Source organism: Gopherus flavomarginatus, chromosome 6, assembly GCF_025201925.1.
Source record: "Gopherus flavomarginatus isolate rGopFla2 chromosome 6, rGopFla2.mat.asm, whole genome shotgun sequence".
NCBI lineage: Eukaryota > Metazoa > Chordata > Testudines > Testudinidae > Gopherus > Gopherus flavomarginatus.
This window is the reverse complement of record NC_066622.1, coordinates 28336184-28359837: the sequence shown is the minus strand read 5'-3', so window position 1 is coordinate 28359837 and position 23654 is coordinate 28336184. Positions and strand designations below refer to the sequence as shown.

Genomic DNA, 23654 nt, shown 5'->3' with positions numbered 1-23654 from the left:
AAAGGGACGTCAGGATTGGTTTGTAGCTTTTCTTTCTCTAAGTAAAGTAGGTAGCTTCTGTTGTTGTGGAAGGTAATTAGCAGTACCAGAACATACAGAAATTCTCTATTTACTAACAGGAGACTAGATTACTTAAAAACACGCTAACTTCTCACAGGAAGCTTTCAAAATTATTTCATTCTGCTGATTCTGCTTTCCCACTAATGTAAATATGCAGTAACTCTAATGAAGTGTTCACCTGGAATAAGACCCGAATTGGGTCCTATGACTCTAATCTTGTGTAAAGCTGAAATCAGCATTACGTGGTGACTTCCTAGTAGCAAGTACAATCTTGAAACAGCTGGTAGCCTCATTAGGAAATTCTGATTTGAATAGAGCCCTGAAGTATCTAAATGAGACACTGAGCCCAGTCCAACTCCTACAACATCAATTTAGGAATACTTGCATTGGCTTTAATGAGAGTTGGCTCAGACCCCTTGAGCCTGAAATTAAGCCATTCTCATTGAGCCTGAAATTAAGGCTTTACTCCTGCATAGGAATATCTGTTAGCATGGACCCCTTTGCATGTGCACAGTGGGGCCCAATACTGGGGTTTTAAAAGACATGTAGAGAAGTTAGGAATCAAAATCCCATTGAAAATCAGTGGGAACTGGGAGCCTAACTCCCTTAGACTCCTTTGACAATCCTAGCCTCAAAGTCTATGGGCCAGATTCTGAAATCCTTTACCAAAGTTTAAATCAGAGCAGTTGCTCTGGATTTACCTTGGTATATCTGAAAGCCAAACCTAGCCCTGCCTTTAGAATTGTTACCATAATCTTGGCAGAGAAGTTTAGAATACTTGCTTTTTGTGAGCCCTGCCTGCTATAAATTATTTACAGATGCATATTTTTCTGTCTCTTTTTCAGAATTCGAGTGGGATGCCACAGGCTGATCAACCACCACATCTTTACAAACCTCATCCTTGTCTTCATCATGCTCAGCAGTGTTTCCCTAGCGGCAGAAGACCCAATTCGCAGTCACTCTTTTCGAAATAACGTAAGCAAAAATACATAGACAAGTCTACATAACAAGTTTTTAACTTATTATGCCTTCCTCCTGACTAATAAGTAATCGTTATGTTTGGAATATGCTTATTTTTATAGTGTAGACCTACATGATAGCACAGTTTAACTAGTCTTCATATATTTGTTTTTGGTTTTTTTTGCTCGCTGCACATAGTAAAATGTTAAGTATTTTACAGTTTTACAAAGAATACAATACTATTTATACTACGTGTACTAATTAGCATGGATCCCTTTAAAAAGTAATGCATGGAACATAGAAAGCATATTTTAATTCTAAATGAATTTTACTTTTTATCTATGTTGATGTTATGAGTCTGATCTGAGTGTTGTTGGCAGGATCAGGCCACATGTAAATAAAAAAAATCAAATCAACAATTTAATTTTAAAAATTTATGACATGAAAAGCAGAATGTTTTAATTCATTTTTAAAAAGTGTTATTATTTGAATCTGATTTTGAATATATTTTCAGTTTATAAATGTACATTATACACCCTGACAACGAAAGAACAAGGTACTAGGTGGAAATGTATCTGTTTTTGGAGAGCCACATGTTTCATACATTGATATGCAATTCATCTATGAATAGAAATCTCTTTTCTTCTGTTCTCCCACTTCTTTCATATATGCAAGAGTTATCTTATGATGAATCCACAGACATATGGACAGCCCTATCACTTCTGTGTATGAAGATATTCATACATTAACAAAGTAATACTGTTCAGCAGTTGCAGTCTGATTTTTAATGGTCAACTTGAGAAATTCTTTCTTTCTTTCTTTCTTTCAAATTCAGAAATATAAAACTTCTGCTGTATTCATCTTAAATGTTTGAAATAACCACTACAAAGTGGTTAGGCTAGATGTGATTTATACATAAAATTATTTAAGTAGAAAAATATAAAACAATAACTACAGAGTAAAAAAAAAAAATCACTATAATCCTAGGCACCCTTAAGGCTGCCATGTATAAATGATTGGGTGAGCTACAATCCAACAAAATTGTAGCTCATTTGTTAAGTAAATAACCATGTTACCCAAAAATGGCTCCCTATAGCTGAAACAACACTGTAGCCATCTTGAGTACTCTGTACTCTTGAGTTCTACAGGAGCTTTGCCTGGCACTTATATACCATGGTGATGGGTGACCATCTACAAACTGAGTTAGATACAAGGAATGTATACTCAGGTCCAATATCATATCTCCTAACATTTCACCACTGCTGCATATCCAGTATTAGTGGTGACATAAAGAAGAAGCCCCTCAGCTTTCTATCAACTTTATACAAGTGTGAAATTGTTGTTATGAAGAAGAAATGTAAAGAAGCAACCCTATAAGGAATACTGTATAGGGAATTTTGGGTTGCTATGACTGAGCTTGTATCACCAAGCCCCCTCTTTCTCTTGCATGTAGTCTGATGTATGGAGGCTGCTCTGTGGTTACAATAGTCTCCTCAGACCCTGCAGAAGGAAGATGGGGCAGGATTAGAGTGGGATTGAATAGAGGCCCTGAGCGCATCTACACTGCAAATAAAGATTTGCGGCAGTGAGTCTCACAGCCCTGGTCAACTCACTGGGGCTTATGGGGTCTATGCTACAGGGCGAAAAATAGCACTGTAAATATTCAGGCTCGGGTGAGAGCCTGGGCTCTGAAACCCGGAGGGGAGTGGAGTTGCTGTGTGGCCCACAGAATTTGGTGCTTGACACTAGAAAGAAAAAAATGTTTAAAAAAACTTTAACTTTTTTTATAGGTAAAATGAGGTCAGAGCATGCACACTTGTATTCCCTCATAAAATATTCAGTGGAGATATGTGCTTTTCCTATCTATACAATCTGGTTAAGTATATTCGTATAAATAACAGATAAAGAAAAGACAGCAAGTAGCAAATCCTTGAGTGCCACCCACAGTTTGAGACTTACTCTGGAAACAGTTTGAAGGGCTGTATACTGTCTTTTGCAGCTAGAAGAGTGCTGACAGGCTGTAAAGGATTATCCCTGTGCAGGGGACACACAGGCAGAATGCCTGAGGGAAGTGGAAGTGGGGACAGGTGTGCTCCTTGCCCTTGTTGCAGATATGTGCAGTGTGTTGTGCCCATATTCCTGCCTCTGGATTCTACATTGACCTAATGCATGCAACCATGTTTCCCACCAGTGGCTAGCCCCAGTGAGTAAAAGAACCTTCTAATTAATGACAGCAACTGGTGCTGTTCTGTTAGCTCACGTGGTAGGGACGTGTGGTTTGAAAGCTGAAGGTCCAGAAAGTACTGAGAAGTTTGATCCTTGCTGCTGGAAGTTATAGCTCTACAAAAAGGGCCTTACTCATTCTAAATGGCTCTCAAGCTGGGTCTTGATTTACAGCAGGCCTCAGATCTGTTCGGCGCAAGCATGGTTAATGGGGCTTCATGCACAGGATCACATCTCCTTTTAGAGGCTGACCCATGTGGCTATGGAAGCCTTCTGCTCAAAGTTGAAGGAGTTACTTGGAAAAGAGGAAACTAAGGGGGGTGGGGAGGTTAAGATAGAGGTGTGTAAAATCATGAGTGGTGTGAAGTAAGTGAATAAGGAAAAGTTATGTACTTGGTCCCATAATCTAAGAACTAGGGGCCACCAAATGAAATTAATGGGCTGCAGGTTTAAAACAAATAAAAGGAAGTTCTTCTTTACACAGCACACAGTCAACCTGTGGAACTCCTTGCCTGAAGAGGTTGTGAAGGCTAGGACTATAACAGGGTTTAAAAGAGAACTAGATAAATTCATGGAGGTTAAGTCCATTAATGGCTATTAGCCAGGATGTGTAAGGAGTGGTGTCCCTAGCCTCTGTTTGTCAGACGGTGGAGATGGATGGCAGAGAGAGATCACTTGATCATTACCTGTTAGGTTCACTCCCTCTGGGGCACTTGGCATTGACCACTGTTGGCAGATAGGATACTGGGCTGGATGGACCTTTGGTCTGCCCAGTATGGCCATTCTTATGTTCTTAACTCAATTAGTAGTGTCCTGTGCTTTTGGTGTGAATGTCCTGGGTTTGATTCCCAGTGACAACCATGCTGTCTGTACCTATGCTATCATAGTCCATTATATTAGTAAGAATGCAGGAAGAGGGGCAGCCTGTCTTGGCTATATTTCTGACCCAGCAGGCCATACTTTCTCTGTGTGCTAGCTGACCAGCAAAAAATATGCTACCCCCGGTGTTTGCCTACCTCCAGCACAGATATACTGAGGGGGAAAAGTGGTTCTTGCTGACCTCTTCCTTCCATTACTAACATTAAGAAGGCAAAATATGAAAACAAAATAAAACAGTGTTGTCATGCTGCAGTGAAATGGTTTGCAATACTTCCTTCGATATTTTAGAATAGGTCTCTTACCAGTCTTTGTTGTAGGGCTTTACTATTTATATTTTTTCAGCTATTGCAGGAACCAGAAGCATCTGAGCTTTGGCTGAAAATGAAAAGTAGATTTCCCTGTGTCTAATCTAGTATGGGCGCCCTTTTCCCTGTTGTCCATTATTGAATTTTTCCTGCCATTTCATTCGCTGCTGATCACTGGCACCATCTTTCTGACCAGAAGAACAAATGGATAGTTGTGTAGTTCCCTTGAAAGGAAAACTAATGTTGGATTGCATGTTACTTGCCTTGGGTAGGTGCTAAAGATAAGTGCACTGTTTTCCTTACAGGGGTGAAATCCTCACTGTCTTGAAATCTATGGCAAAGCTCCCATTGACTTCAGTGGAATGAGGATTTCACCCAAGGTCATTCTGAAAGCTCTGCACATCACCTTTGACTCTACTGTTATTTTTATTTAATTTTCCATAAATTACTCACAGTTATATACTCCAAAACACAAGAGAAAAAGTAAATGCATTAGTAGATTTTAGGTAATTTACTTATTCATTAATTTTGCTATGTGATCCTGTAGCCAGCACATACAGCCTACAGCAACAAAATACACATAACAATGTTTAGACTGATTTAGTAAAACTGACAAAGTATACGACAGTCTAACTTTTCGATGCAATACTGTGATGGAAAAAGTACATTATTAATAAGCTTTTGTTTGAGTGAGAGTCTGTAAAGTATATTAGAATCAAAAGAAAGAACATCTGAAAGCTGATAGGTAAGGCCCTACCAAATTCACAGTCCATTTTGGTCAATTTCACAGTCATAGGATTTAAAAAACCATACATTACATGATTTCATATGTTTCAATCTGAAATTCCAAGGTGTTGTAACTATAGGGGTCCTGACCCAAAAGGATGTTGTGGGAGAGGGTTGCAAGGTTATTGTAGGGGAGTCTCAATATTGCCACCCTTACTTCTGCACTGCTGGTGGCAGGGTGCTGCCTTCAGAGCTGGGCACTAGACTAGCCGCCACCGCTGTCCGGCCAGCTAGCTCTGAAGGCAGCACAGAAGTAAAGATGGCAATATCATAACCCCCCTACCGTAAATTTGCAACCCTCTATAACCCCCTTTTGGGTCAGGACCTCCTGTTTGAGAAATGCTGGTTTCCCATGCGAAATCTATATACTATATACACAAAAGACCAGATTTCACAGGGGAGATCAGTTTTCATGGTCATGACGCATTTTTCATGGCTGTGAATTTGGTAGGGCCCTAGGAGAAAGGTCTGAATTGAAAGAAAATATTGCATATTTGGTCCTATCATTTTATGATGGAAGAAATCTCACTTTGAACTTAGTAGCTTCTAATGATCTTTAAATTAAACAAAACATTGTTACACAGCAGCTAAAAGTTTAAATTACTTTGCCTACATTTCCCAATTAAATTCTTAAATTTAAGTAGGTATTTTTGTGCATGTGATCTAAATTGTAAATATTTATTTATAGATGGATTTCTTACTGTGGCACATATTATACCTTGCAGATACTTGGTTACTTTGACTATGCTTTCACAGCCATCTTTACAGTTGAAATCCTGTTAAAGGTAATGAATGTTAATTGATCCTTGTTAGCTCAACAGCAGCTTTAGCAATAATGTTTGTAACTTTTTGTTTACCTTCCAGATCCTAGGGTATGCAGATTATGTCTTCACTAGTATGTTTACATTTGAGATCATTTTGAAGGTAACAGGTTTATAAAGAAGTTTGTTTAAAAGGATTTTCCTTGTGTGTCACCTGCCAAGAAAAGGCACTTGAAGTGTTCTCCACCTTTTCCCTAAATGATCAAAGCTAAACTCTTTCAAACCAAAGGATTTTTTAATTTGACAATATCTTATAGTTTTGATTAGTTATCTTTGACCTTTGGGTGCATGTAGAAGCTACTTTTTATCATCACATCAATTTAATTCATTTTTTACCCTTTTTTACACTTACAGTTTGTCAGAAAAGGGAAAAATAATTCTCTGCGCATGAGCTTTCCTCCTCCTTGTTTTGGCATTTCCAAAAAGATCATAAATCTTTTAAAGAGGGAGCATGGATTTTCTCATCTCTCTTGCTGAACTATATTCATAGTGCTAAAATAGTAGACAACTATTTTCTTGCAACAGGACTTGCAAGATATCTTGCGTTTATTTATAGTCTAAGATACTTTGCATTTTATCTTATCTTGGGCATACATTCAAATACTCAGAAAGGCATAAATATGCTTGCTTAAATGTATTACCTATGCATGAGTTCAGAATTGGTATTTGAATGTACAGTTTGTTTACTGATTATTAAGACCATATACCAGGGCTACTCAACTTTTAGATCTATGAAGATTGCTCAGCCAAAGCAGCAGTAAAACTAGGGTTTATGTTTACCTGGTGCTGTCTAGGTGACAAATGGAGACTGAATCATGAAGCATAATTAGAAATGTATAAAACACTTCTTTAGAGCTATATACATTTTATAGCCTTTATAAGAAGCTTGGAAGCGTCATGCAATGAACAACAGCCATAAGTCACTTGTTGACTAGCCCTGACGTATACCAGTGAATTTCTGGTACAGTAAGAATCTGTACATAAACTTTGCATTTCCAGCTGAGGTTTAAGCATAACAAAAACTCTTCTACCAGCTTTGTTCATATTGGTTTGTTCTTTTCACAGTGCATTTTGATTAATACCAGATAATGCAATATTTGGGCTGTTTACAAGATAAGCTGTATTTTATACAGTAAACTGTTTTTATGTTTGTAAATGTTCACCTACTCCTGCTTATGAAATCCCATGATTTCTTATATTCAGTAGTGAGGAGCCTGCTAACAAAATAGTAAATTAGTTAATAGTTGTAAAGAGCTCTGAAGATGTAGACTGCTAGAATAAGTACTAAGTATTCTTATTATTTGTTATTTCATAGTTCCATAGAGTTTAAGGCCAGAAGTGACCATTAGATCATCAAGTCTGACCTCCGGTGTTACACAGACCATTAAATTTCACCCAGATACCTCTATATTGAGTCCAATAACTTGGGTTAGCATTTCAGTCCCTAGGGGATGAAACTGCTATGAGCCCCAGACAAAGAACAGGAGAGACCAAGGGGTCACCAGTGTACTGCAATGGCAGGGAACTTATCAGGTGAGACATGCCCAGATGATCCCAGCAGATGATCCAAGCTCCATGCTGCCAAGGAAGGTGAAAACCTCCTATGGTCCTTGCCATTGTTAAATCAAAGCAATGCTGCAAAATGAGCAGAGAGAATTATACACTTGACAAAACAGTAAAGTTGGATCAAGCTACTTGCAAAACCTCTGAACTCGAGGAACCCACTTACCTCATTAAAAGTGATACCATCCTTTCTGAGGCAGATAGGAGTTAGTAGAATGTCTGTATCCTTTGAGCAGCAGACTGTATCAACCACTGTTCCCACACCTTCAGTTCTGGTTGCATTTCTCCAAGAAAAGAGAGGAATTAGCATGGTGCAAGGGGATGTAACTAGATATTAAGGAATACATTAAAAAAGGAAAATTAATACTAATGATCATAAATATTTTCTTGACATTGAGATCTATTACACTGTGGAAGATCACTCAAGAAAAATGGTGGAAGCCCCATTCCTGGGGTCTCTGAAAGGAGACTCAACAAAACACTAGAATAGATGCTGTAGACGACATTTGCACTCGTCCTTCAGTTCATCACCCACAGACCTAGTAGTTTCTATTTTCCCCTTCCCCCCCCGATCATCTCTGTTTTCATTTTCGGTCATACCAACAGTGACGCCACTAAATTTCAGGATCCTCTAAATAATCTGTTCCTGGCACTAGTGAAACTAGTCACTCCTAAATCCAAGAAACTGAAGTAGATTAGTGAGGGTCTTTTTCACTGTGGAGATCTGTTTAGGGCTTTCGTTAGTCGGTGGAGTTATCTGAAGGATGACTTTGGCTCATATCTTCGCTGAATACACCCAGGAAGTGCCTGCTGGCTCTACAGGATTTTTTGTGGACTGCTGGGAGCTAAATGAAAGCCTGTCCTCTGTATTCTCTGACAGCAACTTATATCCCCTGAGTGGGAAACCTCCTTTTGTGTTCCTGGTCACCTTTGAACTACTGTTCAATTCTATTAAGTTCTGCACTTGATCCTGCACAGATGCAATGGTCACAAGACACTAGCACATGTTAAGCAATTGCCAAGTATGTAGCTTACCTCTCCCCTATCTGATAGGCTAAAATAAAAATAATTCAGTTGTTCAGCAACTATGTGGATCTATGTGCAGCTTAGACAGCACTGTTAAAGTGTCAGGAAGGGTTCTCTCATTGATGTGCCCTCCATGACTCAGACACACCCACAAAGGATTTGCTCAGTCAAAAATGCGGATGCTCCTGATTCTGTATTCTCCAGCAGGTTGTGTCTTGCAGTGTAATCCAAGTGTATTTGTAGAGGAAAATGAATTGAACTTTAAAAGATGGTAATACGTAATCAGAATGTGGCATGTACATTTGCAATGCCTTGCTGTACTAACATGTCTCAAACTTTGGCTATGCTTGCTTATGATTAGAGCTCTCCATACTGTCCGTGCTGGGTTTTGCACTGTGCTTTCTGCAATGCCAAGTCCTGTTGCTAAACATCCACAACAAGAGTTAATTCAGGGTTAAACATGTAGTAAACATTATGGTACAATAATGCACATCTCATTTAAATTCCAAACAAAAAAAAAAGGTGAAACTAGAGTTAATGTAACTTACGGGTAAACTATATTACAAGAATGTTATAATTATCCCCAAAACAAGCAATAAAACAAAAAAATTCAGATTTAAGGTTAAAACATAAAGAAATCCATAGTAAGATACAGCAATACACAGATAAGGCACACATGCAGCCTTAACTCTGCCCTGTAGTGACACCACTGGGGGAGGGACAGAATTAAAAACTCTTTAAAATGTAAGTATAATCTAATGTGGGATCATCAATGCTTAAAAAACCTCTATCATTATCATGTAGTATCACTAGAAGTAAATTCTCAGAAAATTAATTCTGGTCTCAAAGAGTAAGTGCAGTAAGTTGGGGGAGGATATGTAGTATTATTTTCATACATAACAAAGACATTGAGTCTCTGCTTTAAATGAGAATACCCAATTCAACCTTAATTATGGGGGAACTGGGGCTAGTTTAGCTCCTGTTGCAGGTCAAAGTAGTTTCTGGGCTAGTCTAACTTTCATCAGCTGGAACAATACTTATGGTCTATTTCACTGGCGCCACAACCATTCCAACATGTTCCCATGTGGGGGTCAAGACTGAATACAGAAGCAACTATACAAACTTATGCCAACCAAGGATTCTACTACACAGTGGGAATCCCAGCTGTTTCTTTAAACCTGCTTTCCATCCTGTTTGCTCTGCTGGAGCAGTGCACAGGGGAGAGTGAGACTTCTGCCCCTGCCCCAGTTCTGCCAATGGCATACCTATGTAGGCTAGTCAGCACTCCTGTGGAATGTTGTGCCAGAGAAAGAGACAGGAACGCTAGTTGAGCACAGAGCAGTAGCCGCTCGCCCTGTTGAGTACATTCTGGGTAAATACTGAGCTTCCATTGAGTGAGAGCTACAACAATGTTCAACTCTTCTCATCCACTTCCTAGCTTTGCCCTTGACCTTCACCCTTTTAAAGAACAAGCTGGGTTTTTCGCATAATGGTTTTTGTCAAAGACTTCAAAAGGGACTTATAATTATTAAAGCAGAGGGCAGCCATATAAAAATGGGGAGACTTAGATCTGTCTTTTTATACAACTGTATCTGTCAATGTGGGAGTGTCCCATGTTACACTAACTATGAAGGTGCTCACATCTTATGGTGATGGGGATGGAGTGAATAGACAGACAGACATATGGATAGATAGAGGATGTGCTCTGTATGATCACGTGAGAACACAGTCGTGAATATTATGTAGACTTTATTGTCTCCATACATTTCACTTCAGTAAACCTTGGGCTTGTATTAAGTCTACATTTTTGTTCTTCTACTTTTGGGGATATTTAGCAGGTGAGCAACATTTGGATCACAAAGAGGGAAAGATTAACAGGAAGATGAGAACAGAAGGAAATATTAAAGCTATGGATCCAGCAGCCCTTTTCAGGCATGTAATGCCCACTGAAGCTAACAAGAGCTTTTGTGTGAAAGGGCTGCAAGAGTCAAGCCCATAAACAGTGATCTATGTTGTAGGACACATATTCTTATAACTTGTGGAATCTCTTTTTAAGATGTTCACTGAAGGAGCTGATCACCAGCCTGGGACAAACAGCCACTCCCAGTTCAGTTTATAGCCCCTTTCCTCAGGGCTCTGTTTAGTCTCCAACACAAAGCAAAGAGGAAATATAGGACAATAACAAAATTAATAGTCTTGTTCTTGGATGAGACTGTGGGGCATCTGGCCTCTCTGGAGTTGGGTCTGTGTGGCCTTCCTGCAGCCTTCTGCTGCAGCCATGGGAGAATGTGGGCCTCTCTCCCCACCTCTTGGAGCTAGGGCCCTCATTTATAACCTCCAGCTGAGAATCAGACCCAATTATTGGGTGTCATCCAGCAGGGTCTGCTGGTTCCCAGGACCATGCCTGATGGGCTTTCTTCCAGAACAGAGCCAGCTGTTCCCTGGCCTCTTGGGCCTTAAGGGTATGTCTACATAGCCAGTGACAGCCTGCGGAAGTGAGTCTCCAGGCCAGAGTCAAGACTCAGGCTACAGTGCCAAAAATAACTGTGGAGACAGCACTTGGGCGGGAGCTCAGGGACTAGCCCCATCCCAAGGCTTCAGAGCCCAAGCTCCAGTCCAAACTGCAATGTTTATACTGTTGTTTTTAACATGAGCCCCGTGAACGCAAGTCTATCAACCTGGGCTCAGAGGCTTGTGTGCTGTGTAGACATACCCTAAAGGGCCAGACCACCATGTTATAGGTTGGCAGCTTTTTCTTTCTAGCTAATGAATGGGAATTACTGGCCCAGTACTGTGAGATAATAACAAGCACTTCCTGAGAGGTACTGAGTGTCCTCAATTCTCCTTGAAATCAATGGCAGTTGAGGGTGCTCAGCAATTCCCACTAGGTATTAGATCCTGTAGTCACATAGCAGATGAATTGGGTCTATCTGTCTACCAGGTATTTTGACAGTACCCACAGTTTTTGTTCAGATTAGGCATGGTACAATCTACACCCATGAAAATCCATACATAAAAAGAAAATTCTATTTGAAATGCCTGTTTTATGTCTATAATTCATTTAATAGGTTTCCATCTATCCATTTTTGAACCAATATATAACCTGAGTAAAGTTAGAGATATTTGTAATAGACTTGAGTGTTTTGTACCACCTGAGGACATCTCTGTGCTGCCCAAATACTGCCTGCACCCAAGGCCAGGGCAGTCCCTAGCATAATATGGAACAGGGGCTGCTCTAATTAACTGCAGCCTCTCGATAGCTGCCTGTGGGCTACTTCGCAGACGGGAAGGGCTGTCACCCTCAGCACTACAACCACTCCCTCCTCTATCTCCTGTTACACCTCTTTGTGAACCAGCACATCCCCTACAGTGGGGGCAGCAAGGGAGGACGGCCTAAGGCCGCATATAACAGCCCTACACTGCTTCTGCATGAGATCTTTCGCCCAGGCATTTGCAGCCCCTTTATAGTGCTATGGTAAAGGCCTAACCAGGTCAGCTTTTGTGCACACACAGAAGTGCAACATTTTGATATCAGGGACAATTAACACATCTGGTTCTGTTGCTTAAGTGCAAATTGTTTAATTTGGAGGAATATATATTCAGACGATTTTGGTATATTAATTATTGTAACAGATAAAATATTTGATTGTACATTTGCACCCTCAACAGGTGTCTTGTAAACAGCCTAAATTTTGGTTTAAATGAAGAAAAACAGAGAGTAAATGTGTAACAATTCTGTTTTTAGATGACAGCTTTTGGAGCATTCCTTCACAAAGGGTCTTTCTGCAGGAATTACTTCAATTTGCTGGACTTGCTAGTTGTGGGTGTTTCTCTGGTGTCGTTTGGGATTCAGTAAGTATTACAGTTACACTCTAAATGGCTTTTATTTTTTCCTTGGGGGTTTTAAAGTAAAAGTGGCCCTTTGTAAGGGATTAGATTCTTCCACCTTTATTCATACCTTGGGTCTGGGTGCACAGGATTAGCATTCAGTTACTCCCCCTACACTCCCAGAGCACTAACATGTGGCATAGAAAATGTTATAATTCTAGTCTAGGCCAGCAGTAAATTACTACTTCCCTACCCTCACACCAGAGCAGGATAAGCTGAGGGCATTGTGCCTCAGAGGGGTAACTCCTTGGTATGTTGCAGCTTATGCATAAAGCTATGATTTTTTTCAGAGAAAATGTTAATACATTTCATGGCAGAGGTGCAGGAAAAGAAGTATGTGTCATGCAGGGTGGGGTGCTGTTGGAGAGGGAGCCTACCCCACGCTCACTCTGCAGCAGTAGCTCCTGTCCTGTGGGGCTGGGACCAGCTACCTGTTCCAGGCATTGCAACCACACCCATGTGGTCACAGCACCATTCAGGTTTGGCATATCTGCTCCTCTGTTTCCATCTATGGAGGGGCAGATACACCAAACCTAAGTGGTGCTGTGACCATGCGGGCCAGGTTGCAACCTGGCGGGGAAAGGCACATCACTGGCCATTGCAGGGATCGCTGACTTTATTCAAATTCACAATTACTGAGAATACCGTGATCTCCGTGACAAAATAGTAACCTTGTACCATTTAGGACTATAATTGGTGGTGAAGAGGGATTTTTTACCCCTTGTGATCAGGCAAGCCACAACCATCTAAGAACAGGCTCCAGCTTCCACTACTTTGTCGAGGGCTCAATTCTGCTGCACTTGAAATCAACAGTAAAATTCCCATTGACTTAGAAATGAACAAGAGTACATTAACTTGTTCCTCAATTTTTATTCTACTACTCTACCTATCACTGCTTGCTCTAGTATCTCATTAATTATGTTATTCAACAAGGCAGGTGGTACCACCCATCTGAAACTCCAGTCCATACTACTTAGCACTGAGCAAAAGGCTCAGTATTACATTTCTCTGACAAATGAAGGGCCCAGTCATACGAGATGCTGAGCATCTTTTGTGTGGTACTGAAAATTTCCAGCTCTGCTTGATTGAGGCTGATGGTGCTCATCATCTTGCAGCAGGCTCTCGGCATCTCACAGGGTAGCGCCCTTAGTTTGTCAGAAATACCACAGAATGCTTTGGCCAGTATCTTTCCCCAATGGCAAAACGTACCTGATCTGCAGTGTACGACCAGCCCATGTACTTCTAATTCCTAAGTTGTTCCTGAAGCCAAGATATTCACATGGTATGTTTGAGAAATTAAATCGGTGGTTTTGATAACAGTAAGAAGCTGAGGTGTATTTCAAAATGCTAATTTACAAAATATTTATTTACTCCGAGGAGCAAATAAGAATTTTTCCTTCTCGAAGGGAACTGCATGAACATAGATAATTTTAGTAAGAGAATAAGTCAATTGAAAAAGAAATAACGGGCTAATGCTTGCTTTTTTTCCTCCCCACTAGATCAAGTGCTATCTCAGTTGTGAAGATTCTGAGAGTTTTAAGAGTCTTGAGGCCTCTAAGGGCAATAAACAGAGCAAAAGGACTTAAGGTTTTTATTTGTCTTTTTTTCCAAGTTATGTTTCTATTGCCCTAATATTCTGCAGTCCTACTGCAGGCAAAACACCCACTGAAGCCAAAGGATAAGCTAAAGGATTTACCTGGATAAGGACACAGGACTGGGCCCTAAATCAGTTTTTAATTCTTAAATATGCTAGTCCAAATCCTGCTCTAAGTCACAGCAGTTTAAATCTGGAGCATCAGCAGCATCACTGAAGGCAGATTTTGGCACATAATGCGTGCAACAAGCTAAATATCATTGCAATATATTCATTGTAATTCCACTGTGTATATGTACTGCCTATCACTTTAAGATCTGAAGTGGCCTACTTTCAAGAGACTACTGATACATTCAGAAAATCATGCTAATTTCTAGTAGCAGCATTACATTAATTCTATGAACATTAAATGAGTATTTTCTAACTGATTAATTTATGAAGTGAATATATAAATATATTTTTATAAATATATAAGAATATATAATTTTTCTTATAAATCTAAGAAAATTTTTGTTGCTAATGCAGTGTACATTTTTCTACAATAATGCCAAGTAAGAAAATTAAATTGGACTAAAATCCTTTTCTTTTTTCCTTTTATTCACAGCATGTTGTTCAGTGTGTCTTTGTTGCTATTAGAACTATTGGTAATATCATGATTGTCACAACTCTGCTCCAGTTCATGTTCGCCTGTATTGGTGTACAGCTTTTTAAGGTAAATAAATGAATTCCTTGAAAACACATTCAGGCCTGATCCTGCACCAAGGTCTTCCAACTGACTTCAGTAGGGCTCTGTGTTGGAACTGGGTTGTGCCTGTGCTGAGCCAATCACAGGATCAGGTTCTAAGTTTAGTTAATTTTTATGCCCTACATTCCATCTACATCTTTTGTTTTATAAATAGGGAAAATTTTATCGGTGCACTGATGAAGCAAAACAGAATCCTGAGGATTGCCGGTGAGAACCCTTTCACTTTATAAATCAGATATACACTATTTTGAATGATAACAATAATAATATGTTTATTTGTAAGTCATTTATACCCTGAAGCCTCTGAGCACTTTAACAAAATTATAAATAAAACCAAACTCCAGCACATCAAACACAGGTTCCAAATCATTTAGTTTTTTATAAGTTGAAATCAACACCTAAAAATCTGCGCAGAAACTAGCAGGAAGCCAATGCACATCACAGCACATGAAGTCAGCAGACAGCACCAATTAACTGATTGAAATGAGCATATATCTCAGGGAAGGGATGGTATCATTCTGTGACTAACTGAATGCTTCCCAAGTGTTATGCAATCAGTTTCTGTTTCTTTTCTTCTTCCACAGGGGAATATTCATTGTTTATAAAGATGGAGATGTTGATAACCCAATGGTCAGAGAAAGAGTTTGGCAAAACAGTGATTTCAACTTTGACAATGTTCTGTCTGCTATGATGGCCCTTTTTACTGTGTCTACCTTTGAAGGCTGGCCTGCGTAAGTGAGCATTCAGTATTTCCATAATATCATTAACGGATGTTGCATTTCTCAAAACAGTAGAATAAAATTTCACTGACACTTCCTGAATGGTAAACAATCACCTGCACTTTTTAGAGTCTTGAGATTATGGGCCTGATCCTGGGACGTGTGTGGTCCCTTTACTTACACTAATGTCAAGGGAAATTGTGGCACTTAGCACCTTGAAAGATCAGATCTTATCCAAGTATACAAAGCCTCATTGTTGCTAATGAAGGGGGAATTCAGCCCTATAAACATTCGAAATAGTCTATGGCTGATTACAAAAAAAGTAATCACAATTAATCATGCAATTAAAAAAATTAATCGCAATTAATCGCACTGTTGAACAATAATAGAATAACATTTTTTAAATATTTTTGGATATTTTCTATATTTTCAAATAGATTGATTTCAATTTCAATACAAAACACAAAGTGTACAGTGCTCACTTTATATTAATTTTTTATTAGAAATATTTCCACTGAAAAAAACAAAAGAAAGTGTTTTTCAGTTCCCCTAATACAAGTACTGTAGTGCAGTCTATTTATCATGAAAGTTGAACTTACAAATGTAGAATTAGGTACCAAAAAAACTGCATTCAAAAATAAAACAATGTAAAATTTTAGAGCCTCCAAGTCCATTCAGTCCTACTTCTTGTTCAGCCAATTGCTCAGACGAACAAGTTTGTTTACGTTTGCAGGAGATAATGCTGCCCGCTTTTGTTTACAATATCACCTGAAAGTGAGAACAGGTGTTCGCATAGCACTACTGTAGCTGACATCGCAAGATATTTATATTCATATGGCCCTTCATGCTTTGGCCACCATTCCAGAGGACATGCTGATGATGAGTTCTGCTTGATAAAGATCCAAAGCAGCATGGGACACATGTTCATTTTCATCATCTGAGTCAGATGCCATGAGCAGAAGGTTGATTTTCTTTTTTGGTGGTTTGGGTTCTGTAGTTTCGGTATTGGAGTGTTGCTCTTTTAAGACTTCTGAAAGCAAACTCCACACCTCGTCCCTCTCAGATTTTGAAAGGCACTTCAGATTCTTAAACCTTGGATCGAGTGCTGTAGCTATTTTTAGAAATCTCACATTGGTACCTTCTTTGCATTTTGTCAGATCTGCAGTGAAAGTGTTTTTAAAACAAACATGTTTTGGGTCACCATCCAAGACTGCTATAACATGAAATATTTGGCAGAATGCAGGTAAAACAGAACAGAATCATACAATTCTCCCCCAAGGAGTTCAGTCACAAATGTAATTAACACATTATTTTTTTAACGAGCGTCATCAGCATGGAAGCATGTCCTCTAGAATGGTGGCCAAAGAATGAAGGGACATACGGATGTTTAGCATATCTGACATGTAAACAACATGCTGGGTCATCATACAAGACTGCTATAACATGAAATATGTGGCAGAATGCGAGTAAAACAGAGCCAGAGACGTACAGTTCTCCCCTAAGAAGTTCAGTCACAAATTTAATTTATGCATTATTTTTTTAACAAGCATTATCGACACGAAAGCATGTCCTCTGGAATGGTGGCTGAAGCATGAAGGAGCATAACGAATGTTTAGCATATCTAGCACGTAAATACCTTGCAATGCTGGCTACAAAAGTTCCATGCAAACACCTGTTCTCACTTACGGGCAACATTGTAAATAAGAAGTGGGCAGCATTATCTCCTGTAAATGTAAACAAACTTGTTTCTCTTAGCGATTAGCTGAACAAGAAGTAGGACTCAGTGGACTTGGAGGCTTTAAAGTTTTATATTGTTGTTGGTTTTTTTGAGTGAAGTTATGTAACAAAAAAAATCTACATCTATAAATTGCACTTTCATGATAAAGGAATTGCACTACAGTACTTCTATGAAGTGAATTGAAAAATACTGTTTCTTTTGTTTATCATTTTTACAGTGCAAATATTTGTAATAAAAATAATAATATAAAGTGAGCACTGTACACTTTGTATTCTGTGTTGTAATTGAAATCAATATATTTGAAAATGTAGGAACACATCCAAAAATATGTAATGAATTTCAATTGGTGTTTAACAGTGTGACTAAAACTGCGATTAATCCTGATTAATTTTTTAATCACAATTAATTTTTTTGAGTTAATCATGTGAGTTAACTGTGATTAACTGGCAGCCCTAAAATAGTCTAGTCTTTATACAGTTCTTATTGCACTTCTTTCCTCCCTGCCTCCATCTTTTGCATTTAGGCATGCGATTAATGCATGAGGTCCATGAAGTTTCTGTATTTCTTAATCTACCTGCTTCTGAAATAGACCAGGTTTGCCATTTATAAGTCAAAGAAGTGGAAATAATGAGGGAGGTCTTAACTATGCAATGTGTTTGGGATATTCCTTAGATTATGTATCCAGGTAATTCTTCCAGGCAGTATTCACTATCTTTCTAGTCTGTTGTGGACAATGGCTACATATTCAAGGACAAGCTTTCCATTCTGGTCTTTGATTTTGTGACATCAATGTGGCAAGCACAACTCAGTGTCTCAGTCAAAGTGACTGTGCACACATTTGTAATGCACATTAAGTCATTTTGGTCAACATTCAAGCTTCCTTTTGCAGCCTAAATCTCCTTTATTTTAAAGCTAGAGTGCAAATTGGATATCAGTGTGAGGCTGCCCAAAATTTTGATCTTCAGAGCACCAAGTGACTAGACTAGAGTAGACTGTCTAGAGTATTTGTTTGGAGTTTTTTTGGATTGTTGTTCCTGTTAAAATTAGAGAAATCTTATAATATTTAGGTTCTGATCTTACAGCCAAATGTCTCTTTAGTTACACTTCAACTAATCTTCTGAGATCTTTAGTCCTGCCCCTTTAAATAGTGAAACCATTGTTAGCACATAAAGGTTTTGGCCTTTGGGAGAAACTTTTGCTAGTAAACTTCAAATAAAGTGGAATAAATTTCTAGTTACTATCCACTGACTCTAAGTGAAAATATAATCTACAGGTTTTGTCATTTTAACAACAGTTAAAACATAATTTTTTCTTTTTTCTTTTTCAGGCTGCTATACAAAGCCATAGACTCAAATGCAGAGAATATAGGCCCTGTATACAACTACAGAGTGGAGATTTCCATCTTCTTCATCATCTACATCATCATCATTGCCTTCTTTATGATGAACATATTTGTTGGTTTTGTCATTGTTACATTCCAAGAACAGGGAGAACAAGAGTATAAGAACTGTGAGCTGGACAAAAATCAGGTTAAACTAAAAAATGCTCATTTTTTTCATTTCTAAAGTTATTCCTTTTGTATTCATACATTGCACAAAACCAGCATCCATTCTGCTATGGTTTCAGAAGAGGGCACTAGACACCTGCCTTACTTACACTGTACAAATAAAGGCTTTTAGTAAAAACTGGTTCTAAAAGTTGGAGTAAAAGGTCATCAGATTATTCTCTTTCTTGACTAGAGCAGGGGTAGGCAACCTATGACACAGGTGCCGAAGGCGGCACCCGAGCTGATTTTCAGTGGCACTCACACTGCCCAGGTCCTGGTCATGGTCTTGGGGGCTCTGCATTATAATTTAATTTTAAATGAAGCTTCTTAAACATTTTAAAAACCTTATTTACTTTATGTACAACAATAGTTTAGTTATATATTATAGACTTATAGAAAGAGACCTTCTAAAACATTAAAATGTATTACTGGCACGTGAAACCTTAAATTAGAGTGAATAAGTGAAGACTTGGCACACCACTTTGGAAAGGTTGCTGACCCCTGGACTAGAGAATGCTGTACTAGAGTAATTTTTGTACAGTAGTAATGGTCTTTGAAGTACTAATATTCCATTGTAACATCTATTTTAGCAAGAACATACCTGGTACTGTGGGTAGCATTACTGATGTATTATGCTCTGTGAATTAGGTATATTAAGCACTCCTCAAACGGTTAAAAATCTGGTCAGTTTTAAGGCCTGGTCTGCAATAAGGCTATGGTTACACCTGCCGATGTAGAGGCTGGGAGATAAGCCAGCCCTCAGAGACAGCAGCAGGGAAAGTGCTGCCATGTGTTTACACTGTCAGCTGCAAGCGCAGTGGTGTGGCCACATTAGCAGCTCTTGCAATGCCACAGAGAGCACAGCATTGTGGTAGCTATCCCAATGTGCAAGTGGCTGCAACGTGCTTTTCAAATGGCGGGGGGGTTGGAGTGTGACAGAGAGTATGTTGTGTGTATGTGGGGGGAGAGACAGTGTGTTTTGGGGAGCAAAGAGTGTGTCAGCATGCTGTCTTGTAAGTTCAGACAGCAGAAGGGGGAAACCCTGACATCAGCCCCCACCCCACCCTGCGTGTCTCTCTCTCTCCCTCTCTCTCTCTCTCACACACACACACACACACACACCCCTACTTCGGTGGCGGCAGCAGCAGCAGCATTCCACGGTAATGGTTTGTTTTATGACCCGGAGCAGCTAAGCATGCCGCTGTGAGAAACGGAGCTTTGAAAGGGGATATCTGCATACCTGCAGCCGAGTTCAAAACAATGACCAGAGTGGCCACTTGACTTCAAGGGATTATGGGATGTTTCTGGAGGCCAATCACAGTGCAGTAATGCAACACATCATCCACACTGACACCCCGGCGCTCCAGCTGGGGTGCAGCAAGCTCTATGCTTCTCATGGAGGTGGATTACCAAGAACGCTCCAGCTTCAGCGTCCAGGCAGTCTAAATGCCTTGCCAGTGTGGATACCTCAGGAGTTAGGGCGCCCAGGGCTGATTTAATGTGCTCTAACTTGCAAGTGTAGCCAGGCCCTTAGATTTCAGACCCCATTGTAGCTGCACTCAGGACCGGCTCTAGGCACCAGCAAACCAAGCACGTGCTTGGGGCGCACAATTTCAGGGATGGTTTACACCTGTGCACCATAAATTTACTAGTGCAACTTTATCCTGGTTTCAAAACTGCACTGTTGCTAATTACACTGTAGGTTTGACATTGGTGCAGCTGCATGGGTGGCTGAAAACCCAGTGTAGACAAGGCCTAGATTATAACCAGAATAACCATATTTATTAGTATTAATTAAGATTAAATAGGAAAATTTCATTAGTATTAATTAATGTTTGTTTAGCACTCTGAAGATGCAAATCACTCAATAAATGCTGAATATTTTAGGATTTTCCTTAGCATTATTTTATGTTTTTTCTTATACAACTGAGCAAAGTGGTGTATATTACTAACCCAAATTTAAAGAAGCAACAGGGCCTGCTAAACTGCCAGATTAATGTGCTTACTAGTAAACATTCCATAAAAAATATATACACTGCCTGTTTCTTAGGCTTCTATGTATTTTTTAACTGTTTGCACTCACAGTAAGTCATATTCAGTTGCTAAATACAATGCATAGATTTATAACAGAAGTAATCATACATGAAGCCTAAACTGAAACTTTTGGTGTTTCTGCTTTTATAGCGTCAGTGTGTGGAATATGCCTTGAAGGCACGTCCTCTGCGTAGATACATTCCAAAAAATCCTTACCAATACAAGTTCTGGTATATGGTGAACTCCACTGGATTTGAGTACATCATGTTTGTCCTCATCATGCTGAACACACTTTGCTTGGCCATGCAGGTAGGAACAAAACAAGCTGCCAATTTACTGTATGAAGCCTTTGATAATATGATGTTACTTAATAGGACTTAAAAGGACACTGTCAACCTGTCATTTTTTTTAATAAAGTGACACATTTTTAAAAATTCCATGTCAAGATAAAGCAGCCAAATCCTGTATCCTCTCCCAGGCAAAACAAACATTTAACACAGGGACCGCAGTATTGGACCCCGGGATCCACATGTTGAGAAGATATGGGGTAGTAGGCATGGTGGTAATATATCTTCCTGTAGGTACTTTTCGTGTCTGCAGTAATCTTGCCATTTAGATGGTGAATATATGAACTGCACTTGAGAGTGCCCTGCTGAAACTCAAATCCTATGTGTGGTAACTTGTGCTCTTTTAGGGCTTTAGGTGTGCTAATTTGCACCTCAGTGTAATTTCACTTAGGATACATTTGTTCATTCCCAAGATTGTTCATGCAGAAGGTTATCTAGAAAGAACAAAGAAGCCTGTTTATATGGACATGTTTCCCTCAGCCAGCTAAACATGTTATCATGTTTCTGTTCTTTTGCGTAACACAAGCTGGTATTACTTCAGCTCCTCTTAGTTACTTGCGTTTGTTCTGTGCTGATTTCATGCATGTGCTGTGCCATTCTTTCTGTTTCTTGGATTGATTTTTTCTGACAATTTCTCTTCAAATGTTTTAGAAAACTATGTCTTTTGTGGCACAAGCAACATCTTTGGAAATGCAGGCACTCTTGACCCATTAATAGATATATTTGTAATGAGAGCCTCGTGAAGTGTATATATGAAAACTACTAATTCCCCAGTGCTCTGTGTGGCATGGAGAAGAGCTATAGACTGTGACCACCATTGATTCAGAATATTGGAGGTGTTTTAGAATCTGAAATGTCAGGAGGGTGTGTCTGGGCATCTCATCCATGAACATAATTGAAAAATTATTGTAGTCAGGAAACATTTATTGCCCTTTCATTTTTACTTTATCTTTCACTTTTTTTCCTGTACCTGGATTCAGCCCACCACTACTACTCCTGTGCTTCTGATGCATCATTCAACCCTTCCTTAGGCTGTGCCTCCATTATGTAACTATAAATATGAGCTCTTATTGGTAGAATAGATAATATTTTCCCTCTTTTTCATTTTGTCTTTATCTCCTCTTTTGTTTTTTCCTCTCTTTCTTACTATTTTCTCTATATACGTTGTCTCTTTTTCACCTGTCGCCTCTCTTCTCTGCTCCCAATGCAACAGATTTTCAAAAGAGAAAGAATTGTTAAAATCCAGTTTATGTGCCACTGTTTATGATCAGTCAGTGATCTCCATTTATGCTGGCAGTGCCCCGTTAAGATTACAGTCACTATACAGTAATGCATTATAGTCTGAATAAAATATGTCAGGCCATTCTAAATAGGTGTCTAAAACAGTGGTTCTCAGACTTTTGTACTGGTGACCTCTTTCACACAGCAACCCCCTTATAAATTTAAAACACTTTTTAATATATTAATTATAAATGCTGGCAAAGCGGGGTTTCAGGTGGAGGCTGACAGCTCACAACCCCCCATGTAATAACCTCTTGACCCCCTGAGGGGTCCCGACCCCCAGTTTGAGAACCACTGGTCTAAAAGGTGTGACACAAAGTTGTGTAATTAATCCTTAAAATTCATTATATTCAGTCTGGGAAATTACTGTTGTTTATCTAGTTATGTAGTATTTACTATATAGATCATTTTAAAGCACAGTTTTCTATCTGAATCCATATTTCTTGTCTTTTGGATCATGGCTTCAGGAGAAGATTATTCAAATTTATTTTTGCCTTAATTTCTGTTAAGTGATTAATGCTCATAATTCAAGAACTACTCTCTCCCACCTGTGTGTGTACGTCAGTTCCTCTTTCTCTGTGGCTTTAGCTGGAACATAGGGTTAGTACTTTCTTATATACTATTGTTGACTGTCAGGTCCCTTTTTAATATTTGGCATCTAAAATTAATTGTATTATTCCAGTTGTTGATATGCTTGGCCTAGGTTATGGCTGGAACAGTCTTTTAAGTTTTGTAAAATATCTATATTTATAATGCCTGTCATAGCATCAAGAATATTTCAACCTAAAAACTGCATGTTAAAAACATGTGAACTTAGCTATTTTAAACATCAGGGGCACAAGAACTCTAGTAATAACTAACCACTAAAAAACTCAAGTAGGAGGCAGTATTGTCCCTAGAGGAGTACTTGGGAGATTATGCTTGAGTCAAACACCACCCCACAGTACCTGCTCCATATACACGGAGGGGTGAGCAATCTGTTCCATCCAGTACCTGAACCAGAACCAGTCTGAGATGAATCCATTTTTAAACAAGAGTCATTAAATTATTCTTGTAGCTGAGGTCCATTCATGTACCAAACAATCTTTTACAGAGCTAGTAATGGGCCTACAGTTCACTGGGCTTTATTATTGTGAACT

General features: G+C 39.2%; 2 protein-coding genes across 10 annotated transcripts in view; one reads left to right on the top strand and one right to left on the bottom strand.

Annotated features, from left to right (window-relative positions):
• CACNA1D (calcium voltage-gated channel subunit alpha1 D) overlaps positions 1–23654 on the top strand; it is a 313335-nt gene that overhangs the window by 195449 nt on the left and 94232 nt on the right. For all 9 annotated transcript variants that reach the window (XM_050960583.1, XM_050960577.1, XM_050960575.1 and 6 more), the window contains 9 exons: positions 906–1035; positions 5939–5998; positions 12369–12475; positions 14011–14098; positions 14710–14817; positions 15005–15057; positions 15435–15581; positions 18635–18836; positions 21038–21196. In XM_050960583.1, the coding sequence (XP_050816540.1) occupies positions 906–1035; positions 5939–5998; positions 12369–12475; positions 14011–14098; positions 14710–14817; positions 15005–15057; positions 15435–15581; positions 18635–18836; positions 21038–21196 (1054 nt within the window). The remainder of the gene's footprint in view (positions 1–905; positions 1036–5938; positions 5999–12368; positions 12476–14010; positions 14099–14709; positions 14818–15004; positions 15058–15434; positions 15582–18634; positions 18837–21037; positions 21197–23654) is intronic.
• Positions 16611–23654, bottom strand: part of CHDH (choline dehydrogenase) — a 133583-nt gene continuing 126539 nt past the window's right edge. Inside the window, exon 10 of the transcript XR_007775243.1 lies at positions 16611–16707. The gene's annotated coding sequence lies outside the window, so the exon portion shown is untranslated. The remainder of the gene's footprint in view (positions 16708–23654) is intronic.